The 17105-nt window shown below is 44.4% G+C and overlaps 2 protein-coding genes across 2 annotated transcripts in view; one reads left to right on the top strand and one right to left on the bottom strand.

Annotated features, from left to right (window-relative positions):
- Positions 1-10817: 10817 nt before the first annotated feature.
- Positions 10818-13338, bottom strand: CHP2 (calcineurin like EF-hand protein 2). The gene is made up of 7 exons (XM_045542804.1): positions 13268-13338; positions 12735-12807; positions 12551-12631; positions 12289-12419; positions 12044-12105; positions 11238-11360; positions 10818-11046 (listed from the first exon to the last, which is right to left on the bottom strand). The coding sequence occupies exons 1-7, from the start codon at positions 13332-13334 to the stop codon at positions 10993-10995; spliced, it is 591 nt and encodes a 196-aa protein (XP_045398760.1). The 5' UTR covers positions 13335-13338; the 3' UTR covers positions 10818-10992.
- ERN2 (endoplasmic reticulum to nucleus signaling 2) overlaps positions 13333-17105 on the top strand; it is a 29882-nt gene continuing 26109 nt past the window's right edge. Inside the window, 1 exon segment of the mRNA XM_045542130.1 lies at positions 13333-13480. Coding sequence (XP_045398086.1) covers positions 13333-13480 — 148 coding nt within the window.

Genomic DNA, 17105 nt, shown 5'->3' with positions numbered 1-17105 from the left:
ATTTTGAAAAATAGTTCTGGAAGGATGAACACCAAACTACTAAGAGTGGTTATTTCTGAGGAGCAGGATGAGTTAGTTGAGTGAAAGAAAGACTCTTACCTTTTTCTTTTATGCACTTCTGACTTACTTTAATTTTTTACAAGGTGCGTTAATACCTTTGAAAATTTTAAATGAAGTAAATAAATTAAAATAGCTAAATGTTAACTAATACTAACATAATGATGTTGGGAGAAGGGACAAGTGGTCTTTGTCAATGGAAGTGGGGAAGAAAATCAATCTGGGGTTGTTGATGACGGATGGGGGACCCGACAGGTGTAGACTGGGAATGAATGGACTGACCGCGTTGGAGAGGGAGAGTGTGGTGAGAGATGATACAGTCCAGGAACTGGGTAGGTGCGTGGAAATACAATAGCATGAGCAGTTCTCGGTTAGGAGTTTTAGGAGGCTTCTGTAACTACCAATGGCAGGAAATAGAAGGCAACAGGAAAGGGGGATATTTGGGTTCTCACTTCTGTTGGCAGCCCACTTGGGGCACCCTTCCCCAAGAGTCAGTGGGGTACAAGAAGGAAACTGTCCCTAGCTACCACTCTCACCCCTGAGGCAAGATACACAGGGCCCAAGCAGACAACAGAGTTGGGAAGGAGAGAACAGCATAGGGTTAATGTACCAGCCTGGGTTCTACCTTACCTGACATCAGAAATCTACAAAGTGCCTTTTTCATCACATGCTAACAAGCATTGATTATATCTTCTGTTTTGTTTTTTCATCTTTGCTAATTTGATTGGCAAAAAGGACTTCATTGTGACACAAGTGACATTCTATCTAAATTGCTTGCTTACTCTGATCTTTGAGAGTGACACAGTGATTTTCATCTTTGCATTCCCAGCATGGTATCTGACCTAGAATTAATGAATGAAAGTGCCACAACATTGTTGTTTTTATTTATAGGAAAATATTATATAAAAAAAGAGTTAAGCATTTTCCCCACCAGTTTAAGCACAGTGAAATCTTCAGGCTATGCGGCTCATGATATGCAAATCCAGGGATAATATAATTGGCAGTTGGCTCCTATCATCACAAAATGCTCACCCGGGTTAGTTCATTAACATTGCAATATGAAACCCTGCATTTTATACAACTGAATTGTTGGACCCACTTACAGCACTGCAGAAAAGTAATAATGTGCGGTAGTCACTTTCTAGCCTGCAATGCTTCCACTAGGGGGCATCTCAAGCCCTCTAAGAGGAGAAGGGATAATGTCTTTGCCATCAGGTGCCAGCAACCTATGAGTGAACCCAATCTGCCTGCTACTGTGTAATATAGTTTTGTTGGAACACAGCCACGCTCGTTCATTTACATTTTGTCCATGGCAGCTTTCACACCACAATGGCAGAGCTGAATAGTTATGACAGAGACTTTGGAGTTGTCAAAGTCAAAAATATTTACTGTCTGTTTCCTTACAGATAAAGCTTGGCCACCCTATTCTAGACCCCCATCCAGAAATAGTCTATGGCCCCAGCTCCTCAGTCAACGAATACAGAGGAGCACAGAAAGGTAGATCATTTGACCCTCAATAGCAACTCCATGAAGTAGGCACTATTATTATACCCACCTTACAGATGAGAAAACTGAGGCCCTGAGAGGTTAAACAAACTTCCCAGAGTCACATAGCCAATAATTGTTGGAACTGAGATTTGAACCCAGGTCGTCTTGTTCTAGAGTGTACACACTTAACTGCTCTCTATAACACCTCTAAAAAAATTTCCAGAGGGGGGGGAAAAAAGAAACAAAATAGCCACATACAATGACTCATACTCTTCAATAGCAGCATAGGAAGCTAGAAGAAAAATGAAAACAACACTTTCAAATTTTTGAGTGAAAAGCTATTTTCAACCTAAAATTCTAGACCCTGACACCTTACACTCAAGTGTAATGGCAGAATAAAGACCTTATCGATCGTGCAAAGCTCTCAAATGTTTTTCTCCAGTGCATTCTTTCTCAGTATGCTACTAGACAGTGTACTCTGTCAAAATGAGAAAATAATACTACAAAGAGGAAAACAAGTAGTCCGGGAAGCAGCAGATTTAGAAAAAAGAAAAAAGAATTCCTCAGCCCTCCCGCCAGGCCCAGTAATGCCTTCCATCTCCAACCTTGGAAAGAGAGCAAGAGTGTCCTCTTGCCCTACAGACACTTTGTCTCATACCTGCTGAAAGCAAAAGGCCTCACCAAGATGATCCTTCCCAGAAAAAAAGAACTGTCCACACCAAGTAAAAACCTAGGTCTCCATCCTAAATGATAGAAACCACTTCTATTTTTTTTTTTTTTTTTTGAGACAGGGTCTTGCTCTGTAGCCCTGACTAGAGTGCAGTGGCATCATCACAGCTCACTGCAACCTCAAACTCCTGGGCTCAAGTGATCCTCCTGCCTCAGCCTCCTGAGTAGCTGGGACTACAGGTGCGCGCCACCACCCCTGGCCCCCGCCCCATCTAATTTTTCTTTTTTTCTTTTTTTTTTTTTTGTAGAGATGGGGTCTCACTATTGTTCAGGCTGGTCTCAAATTCCTGGCCTCTAGTGATTCTCCCACCTACTATATTTTCTTTTTAAATCAAAGTAGTAATAATGATGACTAGCATTGATTGAGGGCTTACCACACACCAAACACCATTCTAACCTTTTTACATTAATTAAATCATTTAATCCTTACAAGAACCCTATGAGATAGGTATTACTGTTGTTGTTTTGTTGTCCTTTTAAAGAGAAGTGAGGCACAGACAGATTATGCACTTTGCCGTGACATCATAGCATCGTACTTACAAGCAAGGGCTCTGGTGCTCTGCAGAATGCTTGTGTTTGAATCCTGCCCTGATCGCTTTTCCTAGCTATATAACCCATCCGTGCCCCTCAGTTTGCTCATCTGTGACATGGGGGTAATAACAGTAGTTCCTGACTTATGGCGTTATTCTGAGGTGTAAATGAATTACTCTTTTTAAAGTGCTCAGAGCAGTGCCTGGCACATATTAATTGGTATACAAGCACTTGATAAATAAACTAAATAAACTTTCCTAGGAACACTGAGCCAATAGGTGGTGAAATGGAATTTGAACTTTCACAGTCTGGGCTCCAGAACTGTCACCTTTAACTACTCACTATGCAAGCCCATAGTGATTAGTTTTTTTAAGTGTCATCTAGAAAACAAAAGTCTCCCATCCCCTCTCCAGACGTCCATTCCCACTGCTTAGAAGTAACCACCATTAACACTCTCTCAGGTGTTCTTTCATAAAAGCATCTACATTTAATGCTTGTAACTTTTTAAATGGCCATTTTTAGAGCTTTAAAAAACATAATTACTCAATGTCCAGTCCTTCCCAGACTCTCTGCTATGTGTGTAAGAAATATATCTAGAGAATCCAACAATGTTTCCATCTGCACTGAAGGATTTATGTTCTCAGCTGTGAGACAGAAACCAGTATAACTCTTGAAGCAGAGAACTGCAATTAACCTCTTGAATGTTATCAGCTTTAGCTAATGTTGAAGGCATGATGCTTAAAACGTCAAAATTTAGGGGATGGCACAAAAGTGATGCACTAAAAATACAAATGCTGTTTTATATTGCTGACACATGTTGGTTAGGGATAATGAGGCCAAAAGCAGATTCAGAAAATATTTTTTAATACACTGGATTTGCATACCATAGATGAACTACTTCTGGGCAACTTCTTCAGTATTCTGCTTGGAGGAGAATGGGAATTAAGCAACAAACTTTGGAAATTACAGGGAAATCATTTTTTTTCTAGAATTGGCACAGTACCGGATAGGAATTGTAGTCAGCTACTAGTAACAGAGTTTCAGTTACCGTGGATTAAACAATTTAGGGTTTATTTTCTGACGTAAAAGGCTAGGACGGGTGTGGCAGCTCCACAGAGTTATTTGGGATTCAGGCTCCTTCTCTTATCCTTAGCATGTCATTTTAAAACTCAAGGTTATTCGCGGTCACATTATGTGTATGGAGCTCATGTTCTAGACAAGCAAAAGAGGAGAGCTGCAAAGGAAACTAAGAAATGTTGACTTTTAGCTGGGTGCTCTGCCACCCAAAATAAAATCAGTTTTCCATTATTAAAGAAATGGGGAATGAGTAGGCTATAGTAGACATCCAGTAGTCTATGCAATGGGTACCCTCTCAAAAACAAAAATTACTTCACTTAATTAGGTGCAAACTCTTCATTTCCCCAAACATTTTGCTATCGTGGAAATATGTCCCATGTCTTTCTAAATCTAGCCACTGCCACCACCCTCATCTAAACCACCTTCCTCACCACCTAGTCTTCCTGCTTCTGCTCTTTCTCTCTTTTTTTTTTTCATAGCAAGTCCCTAGGATTCCTCAGACGTGCTAAATCATTATTCTCAGAGAAGAGAGCCAAGAAGTTGCATTTTTAACAAGCCATTGTTAAGTCTATTATTATTATGGTAAAATGCACATAACATGAAATTTACCATTTAAACCACTTTAAAATTTACAATTCAATGGCATTACAAACATTCACTGTCTAGTTCCAGAGCTTTTCCATCACCCCACATGGAAACCCCATACACATTAAACAATCCATTCCTATTCCCCCAACCCGCAGCCACAAATCTGCTTTCTGTCCCTATGCATTTACCTGTTCTAGACATTTCATATAAATGGAATCAGTCATACAAAAGAAGCCTTCATGACTGGCTTCTTTCACTGAGCATAATGTTTTATCCATATTGTAACTTATATCAGTATTTCACCTCTTTCATGGCTACACAACATTCCATCATACACATACACCACATTTTGTTTACCATTTATCTGTTGGTGGACATTTTGGTTGCTTCCCCTTTTGGCTACTGTTAATAATGCTGCCATGAACATTCATGTGCAAGTTTTTGGTTGAACACCTGTTTTCCATTCTTTGGGGTAAAGACCTAGGAGTGGAATTTCAGGGACACGTGACAATTCTATGTTTAACTTATTGAGGAACTGCCAAATCCTGCTTCCACTTTCCCGCCCTTATAATCTATTCTCCACAAAGCCACCAAAATGACTTTTTAAAAATTCAAATCATGTTACAACCCCACTTATGACTCTCCAATGGCTTCTCATTTCTCTTAGAATAAGAGAAACTCCTCATTCTGGCCTATGTAACATGGCCCCCACATTTCTCTCCAAGGTAACTCTTAACTGTCTTGCCTTGCCTACCAGAATTGTTCTGTTCCTACCTCAGGACCTTTGCACTTGCGTTTCCCTCTGGCTAGAAGGCTCTTCTTCCTGCCTTTACATGAAAGACTTGCTCTCAGCCTTCAGGTCCCACTCCAAACGTCACCTCCTTAAAGAGGACACATTGTCTATTATAAATTAGCCCCATCCCACCCATAATCACTGTCTACAAAACCACCCTGTTTTACTTTCTTGGCAGCACTTATCTTTATTTGAACTTACTTTTTTACATATTTGCTATATTGTCTGCCCCCATCTCTAGAATACAAACTCCACGACAGGGGGATTGTCTGTCTTGCTTATCCCTATAACTCCTGCTTTTATTTAGCTCAGTGTCTGTCATGCCAAAGTGTTCATGAATATTAATAATTAATTAATTAATCATTCGCTCAAAACTGAATCTGAAAATATTGCTCAGAATCAGGAAAGAAATTGGTAGAAGTGAGAAATTGGTAGAAATGAGAAGCTGATGATCTGATCACAAAATTAAATATCTTTGGTGAATTATTTTCATGCTAGGAGGTGACAAACAGACCTCTTAAATATCAGATTAGTATACACTGAAATATAGTTATAAAAATTCATATACAAAATTGGGGGAAAACAGGGAGAATGTTTAATTAAAAGAAAAACTTACATGATTAGAAACCAGTAATTTCTCTTTTTTTTTCCCTGTCTCCAAATTATTTAATTACAAAGGGGTAAGTCAAGATTTGAAAAAGGTTACATGTTTATTTGCACTGAGACCCTGTCTTTGTCCATTTGTGTTGCTATAAAGGAATGCCTGAGGCTGGGTAACTTATAAAGAAAAGAGGTTTATTTAGCTCTCAAGTCTGAAGGCTGTACAAGAACAATGAGGCCGGCATCTGCCTCTGGCAAGGGCCTCAAGCTGCTTCCATTCATGTCAGAAGGGGAAGGGGCCCCAGAATGTGCACAGAGTGTGCACATGGTGAGAGAGGAAGCAAGAAAGAGGGAAGAGAGGTGCCAGTCTCTTTTTAACAACCAGCTCTTACGGGAACTAATAGAATGAGAGCTCGTTCATTACCAGGAGGATGGCACAAAGCCATTCATGAAGGATCTGCCCTCATGGCCTAAACACCTTCAATCAGGCCCCCACCTCCAACATTGGGATCAAATTTCAACACGACACTTAAAGGGGTCAAAAAAAACCAAGCTATAGCAGGGCCCAAGACACCACAAAACTATTGCTGATGATGTCTCACCTCCTCTTCCTCATCCGGTCTCATCTCCTCGTCCGGTCTGGTCTCCTCTTCTTTGTCCGGTCTCGTCTGGTCTGGTCGCCTCCTCCTCATCCGGTCTTGTCTCCTCTTCCTGTCTGGTCTCCTCTTCCTCTTCCGGTCTGGTCTCCTCTTCCTCTTCCGGTCTGGTCTCCTCTTGTTCGTCCAGTGTCGTCTCCTCTTCCGGTCAGGTTTCCTCTTCCTCGTCCATTCTCGTCTCCTCTTCCGGTCCGGTCTGCTCTTCCTTTTCCTATTCCTTGTCTGGTCTCCTCTTCTTTGTCCAGTCTCGTCTGGTCTGGTCGCCTCCTCCTCATCCGGTCTTGTCTCCTCTTCCTGTCTGGTCTCCTCTTCCTCTTCCGGTCTGGTCTCCTCTTGTTCATCCAGTGTCGTCTCCTCTTCCGGTCAGGTTTCCTCTTCCTCGTCCATTCTCGTCTCCTCTTCCGGTCCGGTCTGCTCTTCCTCTTCCTCTTCCTCGTCTGGTCTCATCTCTTCTTTGTCCAGTCTCGTCCGGTCTCCTCCCCTCTTCTGGTCCCGTCTCCTCTTCCTCGTCTGGTCTGGCCTCCTCTTCCTCATCAAGTCTGGTCTGGTCTCCTCTTCTTCATCCAGTCTCCTCTCCTCTTCCAGTCCAGTCTCCTCTTCCTCATCCGGTCTGGTCTTCTCTTCCTTGTCCACTCTCGTCTCCAGAAACCAGCAATTTCTCCACAGACAGAATGGCTTAATGATTAGGAATAAGCACTTTACCTACTGGCTGCATGACCTTGAGAATATTATTTCACATCCATAATGTGAGGTTAGTAAAAATATTTAACTCATAAGTTTATTGTAAGAATTAATGGAGGTAATGTTTCTGGAGGGCTTAGCTCAATACGAAGTAGCCATTACTATCATGCCTTTATAGTTAAAATTTGGTAAAAACATAACATTTTAAATGGTGTTATTTAGAGCAATAAAGCTATTAGGAAACTTTGGTACTGACTTAAAAAGAAGTTTTGAAATCTATATCATGCCTAAGGGATATATGGATTTGCCAATCAATTCCTTGTCAAAGGTATATTGAGCATCTAATATGCACAACTGTCAGGCTTGCTTTTTTTCTTTGAGGCAGGGTATCGCTCTGTCACCCAGGTTAGAGTGCAGTGGCATCATGAGACTTCACTGCAACCTCAAACTCTTGGGCTCAGGTGATCCTCCTACCTCAGCCTCCCGCATAGCTGGGACTAGAGGCGAGGACCACCATGCCTGGCTAATTTTTCTATTTTTTGTAGAGACAGGGGTCTTGCTCTTACTCAGGTTCAGGGCTTTTGATTTATAAAATTAGACTGATCCTCAAGAGAGTCACGGTTTTAATTAGAATTTAATCAATATTGAGATTTAACATATTTATATCCTTTTGGACATTTATACCTCTTTTTAAAATTTTCTTGTTCATATTGTTGCCTGTATGATGTTCATCTGTTTCTAGTTGGCAGAACTATACATATATAAAAGATTATAATCCCTTGTCTGATATGCAGAATGCAAATAATTCTCCAATGTGTTCTTTGCCTTTCAATTTATTTTATAAGTTGAATTTATAATTTATTCAATTTATTTTTATAAAGTTGCAATTTATAAAAATATAATTTATTTTTATAAAGTTAACCCTATTAATATTTTCCATGATGATTCTTCTAGAAAAGCCTCTCCATCGCAAGAGTACATTAATAATCCTGTATATTATACCATTTTTCTTTTATGTTTTTTTATGTTTGTTTTTTTGTTTTTGTTTTTTTTTTTTTGAGACAGAGTCTCACTCTGTCGCCCTTGCTAGAGTGCCATGGCGTCAGCCTAGCTCACAGCAACCTCCAACTCCTGGGCTGAAGCAATCCTTCTGCCTCAGCCTCCCGAGTAGCTGGGACTACAAGCATGCGCCACCATGCCCGGCTAATTTTTCTACATATATTTTTTTAGCTGTCCATATAATTTCTTTCTATTTTTAGTAGAGACGGGATCTTGCTCTTGCCCAGGCTGGTCTCCAACTCCTGAGCTCAAATGATCCGCCTGCCTTGGCCTCCCAGAGTGCTAGGATTACAGGTGTGAGCCACCGCGCCCGGCTTATTATACCATTTTTCTAAACCATTTGGTATTTCATTTTATGAGGCTATTTGAAGGACTAATATGTAAATTATAATATACTATTAGACATACATATGTATATATGTACACACATATATATGCTTTTGTACCTTCTTTTTTGTTTCATTAAGCCATCTATAGCAATATCCCAACAATTTATTTTATTTTTTGAATAATGTAATACTTTATTAGGTACTTTATTTATAGACATAAAACATTTTTACATCTATTTGTTCAGTGCTTGCATTATGTACAAGGAAAATCAATTGAATTTATAAGCATCCCAACCTAAGCATTTTATTTTGGTTTCATGATAAATGTTAACTGGTAAGGTAAGGCCTATCTTACTCATTTCTTAAAATGTCTACTTCCCTTCCCTGCAAAAAGTTTATGCACCCCTACCTATATCCACATGTGGAGATTAAAGATGACTGTGAATTCCTCAATACTCCTCCCATCCAGAAATGGAGTCTACATCCCCTCCTCTGGGGGCTCTGGATCATTATGGTGAATGTGACATCATGCCAGTTTCCTAGGCTTTAAGAGACTGGCCCCTTGCACTTCCTGTCTCCTGGGACACTGTTCCTGTGGAGAGATGTGATGGCTAGAGCTACTGCAGCCATCTCGTAACCACAAGTGAACAAACCTGAGAATTAAAAGCCAACATATTAAGAAATAGAAGGATAAAAGATCTTGAATTCTCAATAGTATTGTTGAGCTACTCAATAGCTCTAGGACTGCCTACCACCAGAGACATCTTATAGTATGAGACAATTGTCTTAATTGTTTGAGCCACTGTTAGTTGGTAATTCTGTAATTTGTAGCCAAAATCAAATTAACTAGTATAGTTATCTGTTGATTTTGCCTGTCCAGCATGCGGCCCCCTTCTTTTGGTAACAACATTTTGATATACCTTTAGGGAATCAACACATACACACACCCATTGCATTTGGTTCAAGAGGGATTGACTGTAAACTCTAGTTCTGGGGGCAACATATGGCCAGAGATGGCTAATTACAGTGTTGCATTTACCTGGCTACAGTGGACGGGCCAATGAGATTTATTTCTGGGACTTTTGACAGCACTGTAGGGAAAAAGAGGCTCTCTTTTAATTGGGATTGCTGCTTACAAAGGAAACCAACACAGAGGACAGCAGAGCTGAGAAATGAAAAGACTAATTTCTGAGGATATTACTGAGCCTTTGGGACACACCTTTGCCTGGTCTACCTTTGGACTTTTCTTGCAGTGATATGAACCAATAAATTCCTATTATTTCATAAGCCAGTTAATAACTAAAAGAATATAGACTGATACAGGCCGAAGTCCAGGCTTACAGATGAGGCCAAGGGCCCCCGCTGAAATCAGGCAGGGCACTGAGAGCATCTCCTGCAGGCACGGCCAGAGCTCTCTGCTGCAGACATAGAATCTCATGGTTTTTTGTGACTTTTACACTCTATTCTGTGATATATCAATGTTTGAACATCTTATCATGAAAACAAGATTACTCTCCAAATCTTTGAATAATTTCACACTCTAGAAAGGTATGTATTGTTTGTCATTTTCACATCATCTCTGCCCCATCCCACCAACCCCCATCACACTGGCACGCACCCATGGGATCAGTGAAAACCCATTTAAGAGACCAGACTTCAAGGGCCCCGCCATTTGGTCAACCAAACACTAATGGACATCTCTTGTTCTGCCTGAGCCATCATTCCCTCTTCTTCTGGTAACAGTACCTCATTTTCCTTTAAGCAACCACTTCTGACACCATCCTGAGTCTTCAGACTTTATTTCCTGGCTCTAGGAATCAGCACATGACACAGGCCTAGTCAATGAGAGTGTTCATTCCCCCGGAGATGGGGACAAGACCCCAGACCCAGCCAATGATACTCTTTGCTTGGAATTACTGGAATAAGAAAATCTCTTCCCACCAGATTACTAGGCTAGCAGGATGGAAGCCTGGAGCTGCTGGTGGCCATTCCCCACCATGAGGAAAGAGCCTCCCTGACGATGAAGCTAAAACAAAAGAAAGCCGAGTTGAGAGATGGAGAATAACTGACTCTTGATAACATCATTTGCGCTCTTGGATCCAGCTGTGCCTGAAGACAGATACTTCCAGACTTTTTAATTACATGAGCTCATATTACAAAATCCCTTCTTCACTTAAGTCACATTGAGTTGGGTTTTTAGTCATTTCCAACCAAACGACTGCTGGCTGATTCACAGATCTGAGATCAAATGGTACACACCCTTCCTGCTTTCTTTCCTTGGTCCTAAATAGAGTTCAGTTTGGAAGTAAGAATACAGTTTATTGGGGCCCCATGCCCACGGGGGCTGAGGGTGAATCCCAGGTAGATACTGGTCTGCCTGAGCTAGTCAAAGGCACAAAAGGAGTCACTTCAAGATCCGGATGCTCATTTTTTGCTCGACGTTCATCTTCTCCAGGGACTGGTGGAGAGAATGGGTGCTAGTCAAGAGGCATGAATCCAAATCCTCTATGCCTCCACCTCCTCTCCCATGGTTCTACCAATCCCAACGACCCCATAATCTCCTCCTCTTCTCCTTTGAACATCAATCCCCATGTTCATCTGTCCCACGGACTCCTGATCTCAACTCCCCAGTCCTAGGGACATTCTGACCTTGGCGAACTCCAGGAAGGACACAGCCCCGTCCCCATCTTCATCAGCCTCCTGCACCGTGCGGTCAGTGATGCTCTCCAGCTGCTCTTCTGTCACCTGTACCCCAACCATCAGCCGGAGAACCTGGGAGGAGAGGGAAGATGCAGCCATAAAGAGGGGACACAAAGGCTACTCTCCCATCCTCAAAACCTTGCCCACCTCACCCCAAAAGCTATTACCAATTTCATAATCCATCCTTCATCCATGTTTCATCCCATACCAATCACTTCTCCCATAACCCCCAATAATTTCCCACTGCCTCACCATCCAATCTCCCATCTCTCCCACACTCCCCTCAGCAACATGCCCAGACTCATTGCCCCGCTTATAATCAACTCTGTCCAGCCTCCACACCCAATTCCCCACTTCGCCTCTCCAGAGTTTCTCAATCTCAGCACTATTGACACTTGGGGCCAGAGAATGCCTTGTTGTGGGAGGCTGTCCTACATATTATACAATGTATAGTGACATTCCTGACCTCCACCTGCTAGATACCAATAGCACACTCTCTCGCCAGGTGTGACAACAAAAAGTGTCTCCAGATATTGCCAAGTCTTCAGTTAAGGGACAAAATGACCCCCAGTTGAGAATCCCTGATCTATTCCCAACCTCACACCCAACTACTACCCACACCACCTCCCAACTAACCCATGCTCCAACCCCACCCATTCCCATTTCCCATCCCATACCCCAATCATCTGCATCCCCCATCCACCAGCCCTCCCACCCTTCACATGTCACATCTGTTGCCCGGGAGTTTGTCCAACCTGTAGCATCTCCTGCCAGGAGATCTTTCCATCTCCATCCAGGTCATAGAGCTGAAAGGCAACTGGGAAGAGAGTGGAAGAAGGAAAGGCAGGTGGGTGTTTTCTGGTTCTCTTACAGCAGAAGGTCACCCCTGAGGAGTGGTGTGGTTGTCACTAGGCTCATGAAGGGAGTGGGAGATTCCTGGGGCCTCTCCCTGATGTGGGTAAACCTGCTGTCTCACTTGGGCAGGTCTCCGCAAACTCACAGCGAAGTTTGTTCATCCTGCTGTTGAGGGGTTCAGGTTTCTTGAGGTCTCGGATTTCTGAGTCCTCCTCTTCTATAGGTCGAAAATGAGCCAGGACCCTGACAAAGCCTGAGAAATCCACTCGCTGACTCCTGGGGGCATGGAACGGAGGGAGGCAGTGGTCACCTTAGCCATCCCTCTGCCTCGGTCTCTAACCTCCCCTCCCACCCGTCTGCACGCAGGTTTTTCCGCTCCCACTGCCCCACCCGCAGCAGGGCCTCACCGATCCGGGAAGAAGCTGTCTATAATGCGGTCTCCCAGGGGGTTCACGGCCAGCGCCCCAATCTGCTGGAGATCCATGCGGCTGCCGAGTCAAAGTTCAAAGTGGGTAGGGCAAAGATGGCAGGCGGAGGCGGGGGTCAAACAGGGAATGGGGTCCGAGGGACAGAGGTGAGACTCCCCCTCACCTCAGGTAGCCCTTCTTGTCCCTGTCCAGTGCTTGGAACCGGTGGTGCAGGCGGAGCAGACAGGCCTGCGAGACTGCGGGAGAAGGCGCACCGGTGACAAGATGCGCGCTCTGGAACCCGCTCCCGACGGCCGGGACCCCCGCGGGGGACAGATGGGGGAGGGGGGCTTGCTGGAGGGAACGTTCACCCCTGGGACCCGGGGAGGCGGGGCTGAGGCTGGAGTGATGTGCGACCCAGCGAAGCGCCAAGTTCGAGACCCGGGAGGCTCGCAGGCGTCCTGGCTCTCCCGTCCCGGGAACAAGGGACCAAAGTCAACCCTCCGCCCGCCGTCAGCTCTGCCTCCAGCCTGGATCCGGACTCGAGGACACCGGGTTCCTGGACTGATCTGGCCCCCAGCCCAGTGAACTCGGACCGTCCTCAAGCCCCCAGGTTAACGCGCCCCTAGCCCTGCGGTCCCAGACTCTTGGGTCTTGGTCTCCCCAGCTCCAGGATCCCGGACTCCCTCCTCCGGGACCCCCGCGCGGCGCACTCACAGCCGGTCTCCCGCCGGATGCTGTCCACGTCGGGGATGACCGCGGCGCGGGAGCTGAGCGAGCCCATGGCCACGGCCGCCGCGCCTCCGGTGGCCCCGGGGCCGAAGGCCACAGCCCTGGACGGCAGCCAGGCTCCAGAGCCCCGCGTTCCTCGCCTCCCACCCGCGACCCGGGCGAACAGAAAACAACTGCCCGGCGGCGGGTCGGAGGGCGGTCGGTGCAAACGACGCTGAGAGCCCGAGAGCCCGAGGTCGGCGCGGGGAGAGGCCGGGAGAGGCGGCGCCCCGCCTTCCCCGCGCCTCCCTCGGGGCCGCGATCTCACGGTCGCCGGGCACCGACCCGTCCTCCAGGGCCGGCGCCCCGGGCTCTCCCCGCATCGAAGCTCAGGATGGCCCGGGGGCCCGACCTCGCCTGCGGACAGTGCGGGTCCTGCTGGGAAGGGCGTGGCGGATGGGACGGGGAGCTGGACCGTCCGTGCCAGCCCCGCACCCCCCAGCCTGGCGGGGAGCAGGGAGGGGGCACTGACGGGCTCCCAAAGAGGGGGGCGGTGGGGAGGGTCGTGAGCGGAGGGGTGGGGCTGGGTTAAGTGGAAAGGGCACGGGCTTTGGAGGACTCACGTTGGAATCTCAGCTGCGCTACCAACTCTGGACAAGTAGGTGTATCTTGCTTTCATCTCTTTTGTTTGGTCCCTGTAGCGTTAATGTTGTGTCATTGAGCCAATGATTCAGATTCGGTAGATTTAACCAAAAATCCACATTCCCGGCTTTTCCTGAGAAATCAGAAGCTCTGACACCACGAGGCTGGGGGCTGTGCACTCACCACAGTCCCACCTAGCCCGGTGCACGGCCTTATGTGCCCCGTGGCCCCTGGTGGGGCCCCAGACTGGGAAGGACTTCCTCCTCTGACCAGCCCTCAGGAACCTCAGAACCTGCAGCCTGAGAGAGGGTGGTAAAAATCACTGTGACAGGGCTTACAATCATACTAATGACAACAGCAAGGGCTCTTGTTTGTGGCACTTTGCTAAGCACTTGTTAGTTCGCAGTCTGGCCCCTGCTAGGCTGCGTTCCTCTCCATTTTGTGTGGTGGGGCCTGCCAAGGGGGCTACTTGTGAACGATTGTAGAGTTCAGGTTCCCAGTGGGGCCCATATGGCCCCCAAGAGGGCAAAAACCTTATTTTTTAAATAAGGTTTAAGCACAGGCATACATACAGTATGTAAATAGATATACAGTATATCTGTGTTATTAAAATTTCATGGGGAAAGAATGATGGAGGGGGGGATATCTCAAAATACTCCTAGGGGGTGATAATGAAAAAGCGGTTGGGAAACTCAGTCGTAAAGGAACAAGCACCACAGGTGCCCGGTTTTCAAACTATCTTTATCCCCCTTCTCCCACCACAATCATACATATTCACAAATTTCTCAGGGAAAAAAAAATGCAAGCAGTGCATTACAAGAGCTCAAGTTCATATCCCCCCTGGAGAGAGAGAAGCTGGAGAAACAGTCTATCCTCCAGCCCCAGGCAGAGGCTTGCATCAGATGAGCCTTGAAAATATTGATCTAAGAAGTGCTTGCTTCTCTTTCGGATACCCCAAGGATTAAACAACTGGCATAAGGAACGCTTGATTCCCTTTCAGACACCCCCCAAGGACTAAAGCATGCGGGAAATCACACTCTTCCCTAATGAAGCCCAGCATTCGCTCCAGTTCCCTAATGAAGCCCAGCATTCACTCCAGTTCCCAGCTGTGCGTCAGGCTGTGCATGTAGTTTGGGTTTGGTTGTGAACCCAGGAGGGGATGAGAGTCCCTGGAAAGTTGCAATAATCACCTCGGGCCAGCTTGGAATGCTGATCTTGGAAAGGGCTTCTCCAGCCTTGATCTCAGAGTCAACACTGCACCAAAGTCAATTAGACCAGAGAGTGATTAACAACCCCTATGCACACACCATACACAAGCCATCAGGAGAGCACTATGCTAGAACCCATGTCTGTTTCATGTACGCAAGTGAGTTTAAATCAACTTCGCAATACATGTGAATGCCCAAATCTTTTCAGGGTATTGAAGGAGATGTCTAGGGGAAATTTTCATCTACAGAATCTGTTAGGCTAGATTCAGGCTGAATGTTTGTTTTTTGCTTTTGTTTTATTTTGATAGTCATATAATTTGGCTTTTTTATTTTTTATTTTATTTTTATTTCAGGATATTACAGGGGTACAAATGCTTCGTTTACTTAAATTGCCTTTGCACCACCCAAGTCAGAGCTACAAGCGTGCCCATCCCCCAGACAGCACAAACTGCACCCACTAGGTGTGATTTTACCCATCCTCCTCCCCCCTCCCACCTGCCCAACACCTGATGAATGATACTTCCATATGCGCACGTAAGTGTTGATCAATTAGTACCAATTTAATGGTGAGTACATGTGGTGCTTGTTTTTCCATTCTTGTGATGCTTCACTTAGTAGAATGGAGTCCAGCTCCACCCAGGATAATACAAGAGATATTTCACCATTTTTTATGGCTGAGTATACTCCATAGTATACATATACCACATTTTATTAATCCACTCATGTATTGATGGGCACTTGGGTTGTTTCCACATCTTTGCAATTGTGACTTGTGCTGCTATAAACATTTGAGTGCAGATGTCTTTTTATAGAATGTCTTTTTTTCCTTTGGGTAAATATCCAGTAGTGGGATTGCTGGATCAAACAGTAGTTCTACTTTTAGTTCTTTGAGGTATCTCCATACTACTACTTTCCATAGAGGTTGTACTAGTTTGCAGTCTGACCAGCAGTGCATGAGTTTTCCTATCTGTTGGCATGCATGCCCATATTTGTTATTTTGGGACTTTTTGATAAAAGCCATTCTCACTGGAGTTAAGTGATTTTTGCTTTTAAGCTACAAAAAAGTTGCTAGCCATCCATTTTTCAACTAAAAAAATGAACGTGCAAGAATAGTCAGGAAAATGTAGAAAGAACATTTACTACTCAATAATAAAAAGATAAATGACCCAATTTTAAAAATGGACAAAGGCCTGGAATAGATATTTCTCCAAAGAAGATATAGGAATGGCAGTAAGTACATGAAAATATTCTCAACATCATTAGTCATCAGGGAAATACAAATTAAGCCACAATGAGATGCCACTTCATACTCACTAGGATGGTTAAAATTAAAACAACAAACAAAAACAACAGAAATAATAAGTCTTGGAGAAGACACAGAGAAATTAGAAACCTCACACATTGCTGGTAGAAATGTGAAATGATGCAGTTGCTGTGGAAAACAGTTTGAAGATTTCTCAATAAGTTAAACAAAATTACCAAATGACCTAGCAATTCCACTCCTAGGTCTAGATCCCAAAGAACTGGGAATAGGTGTTCAAACAAAACCTTGTAGTGAATGTTCATAACAGCACTACTCACAACAGCCAAAAGGCAGAAATAACCCAAATGTTCAACAGATGAATAGATAAACCAAATGTGGCATATTCATACAATGGAGTATTATTTGGCCATAAAAAGTAATGAAGTACTGATATATGCCACAACATGGATGAACCTTGAAAATATTATACTAAGTAAAATAAACCAGTCACAAAAGACCACATGTTACATGATTCTATTTATATGAAATGTCAAGAATAGGCAAAGCTATAGAGACAGAAAGTAGCTTAGTAGTTGCTGAGGGCTGGGGGAGGTGGGGAGAAAGGTGATGGCTAAAGTGTACAGGTTTCTTTCTGAGGTGACAAAAATGTTCTAAAATTGACCGTGGTAATGGTTGCACATCTCTATGAATATACTATTGAATTGTACACTTTAAATGGGCTAATTGTAAG

The sequence above is a fragment of the Lemur catta genome, chromosome 2 (genome assembly GCF_020740605.2).
Source record: "Lemur catta isolate mLemCat1 chromosome 2, mLemCat1.pri, whole genome shotgun sequence".
Taxonomy (NCBI): Eukaryota; Metazoa; Chordata; class Mammalia; order Primates; family Lemuridae; genus Lemur; species Lemur catta.
The sequence above is the reverse complement of the archived record's forward strand: the minus strand, read 5'-3'. Positions and strand labels throughout refer to the sequence as shown.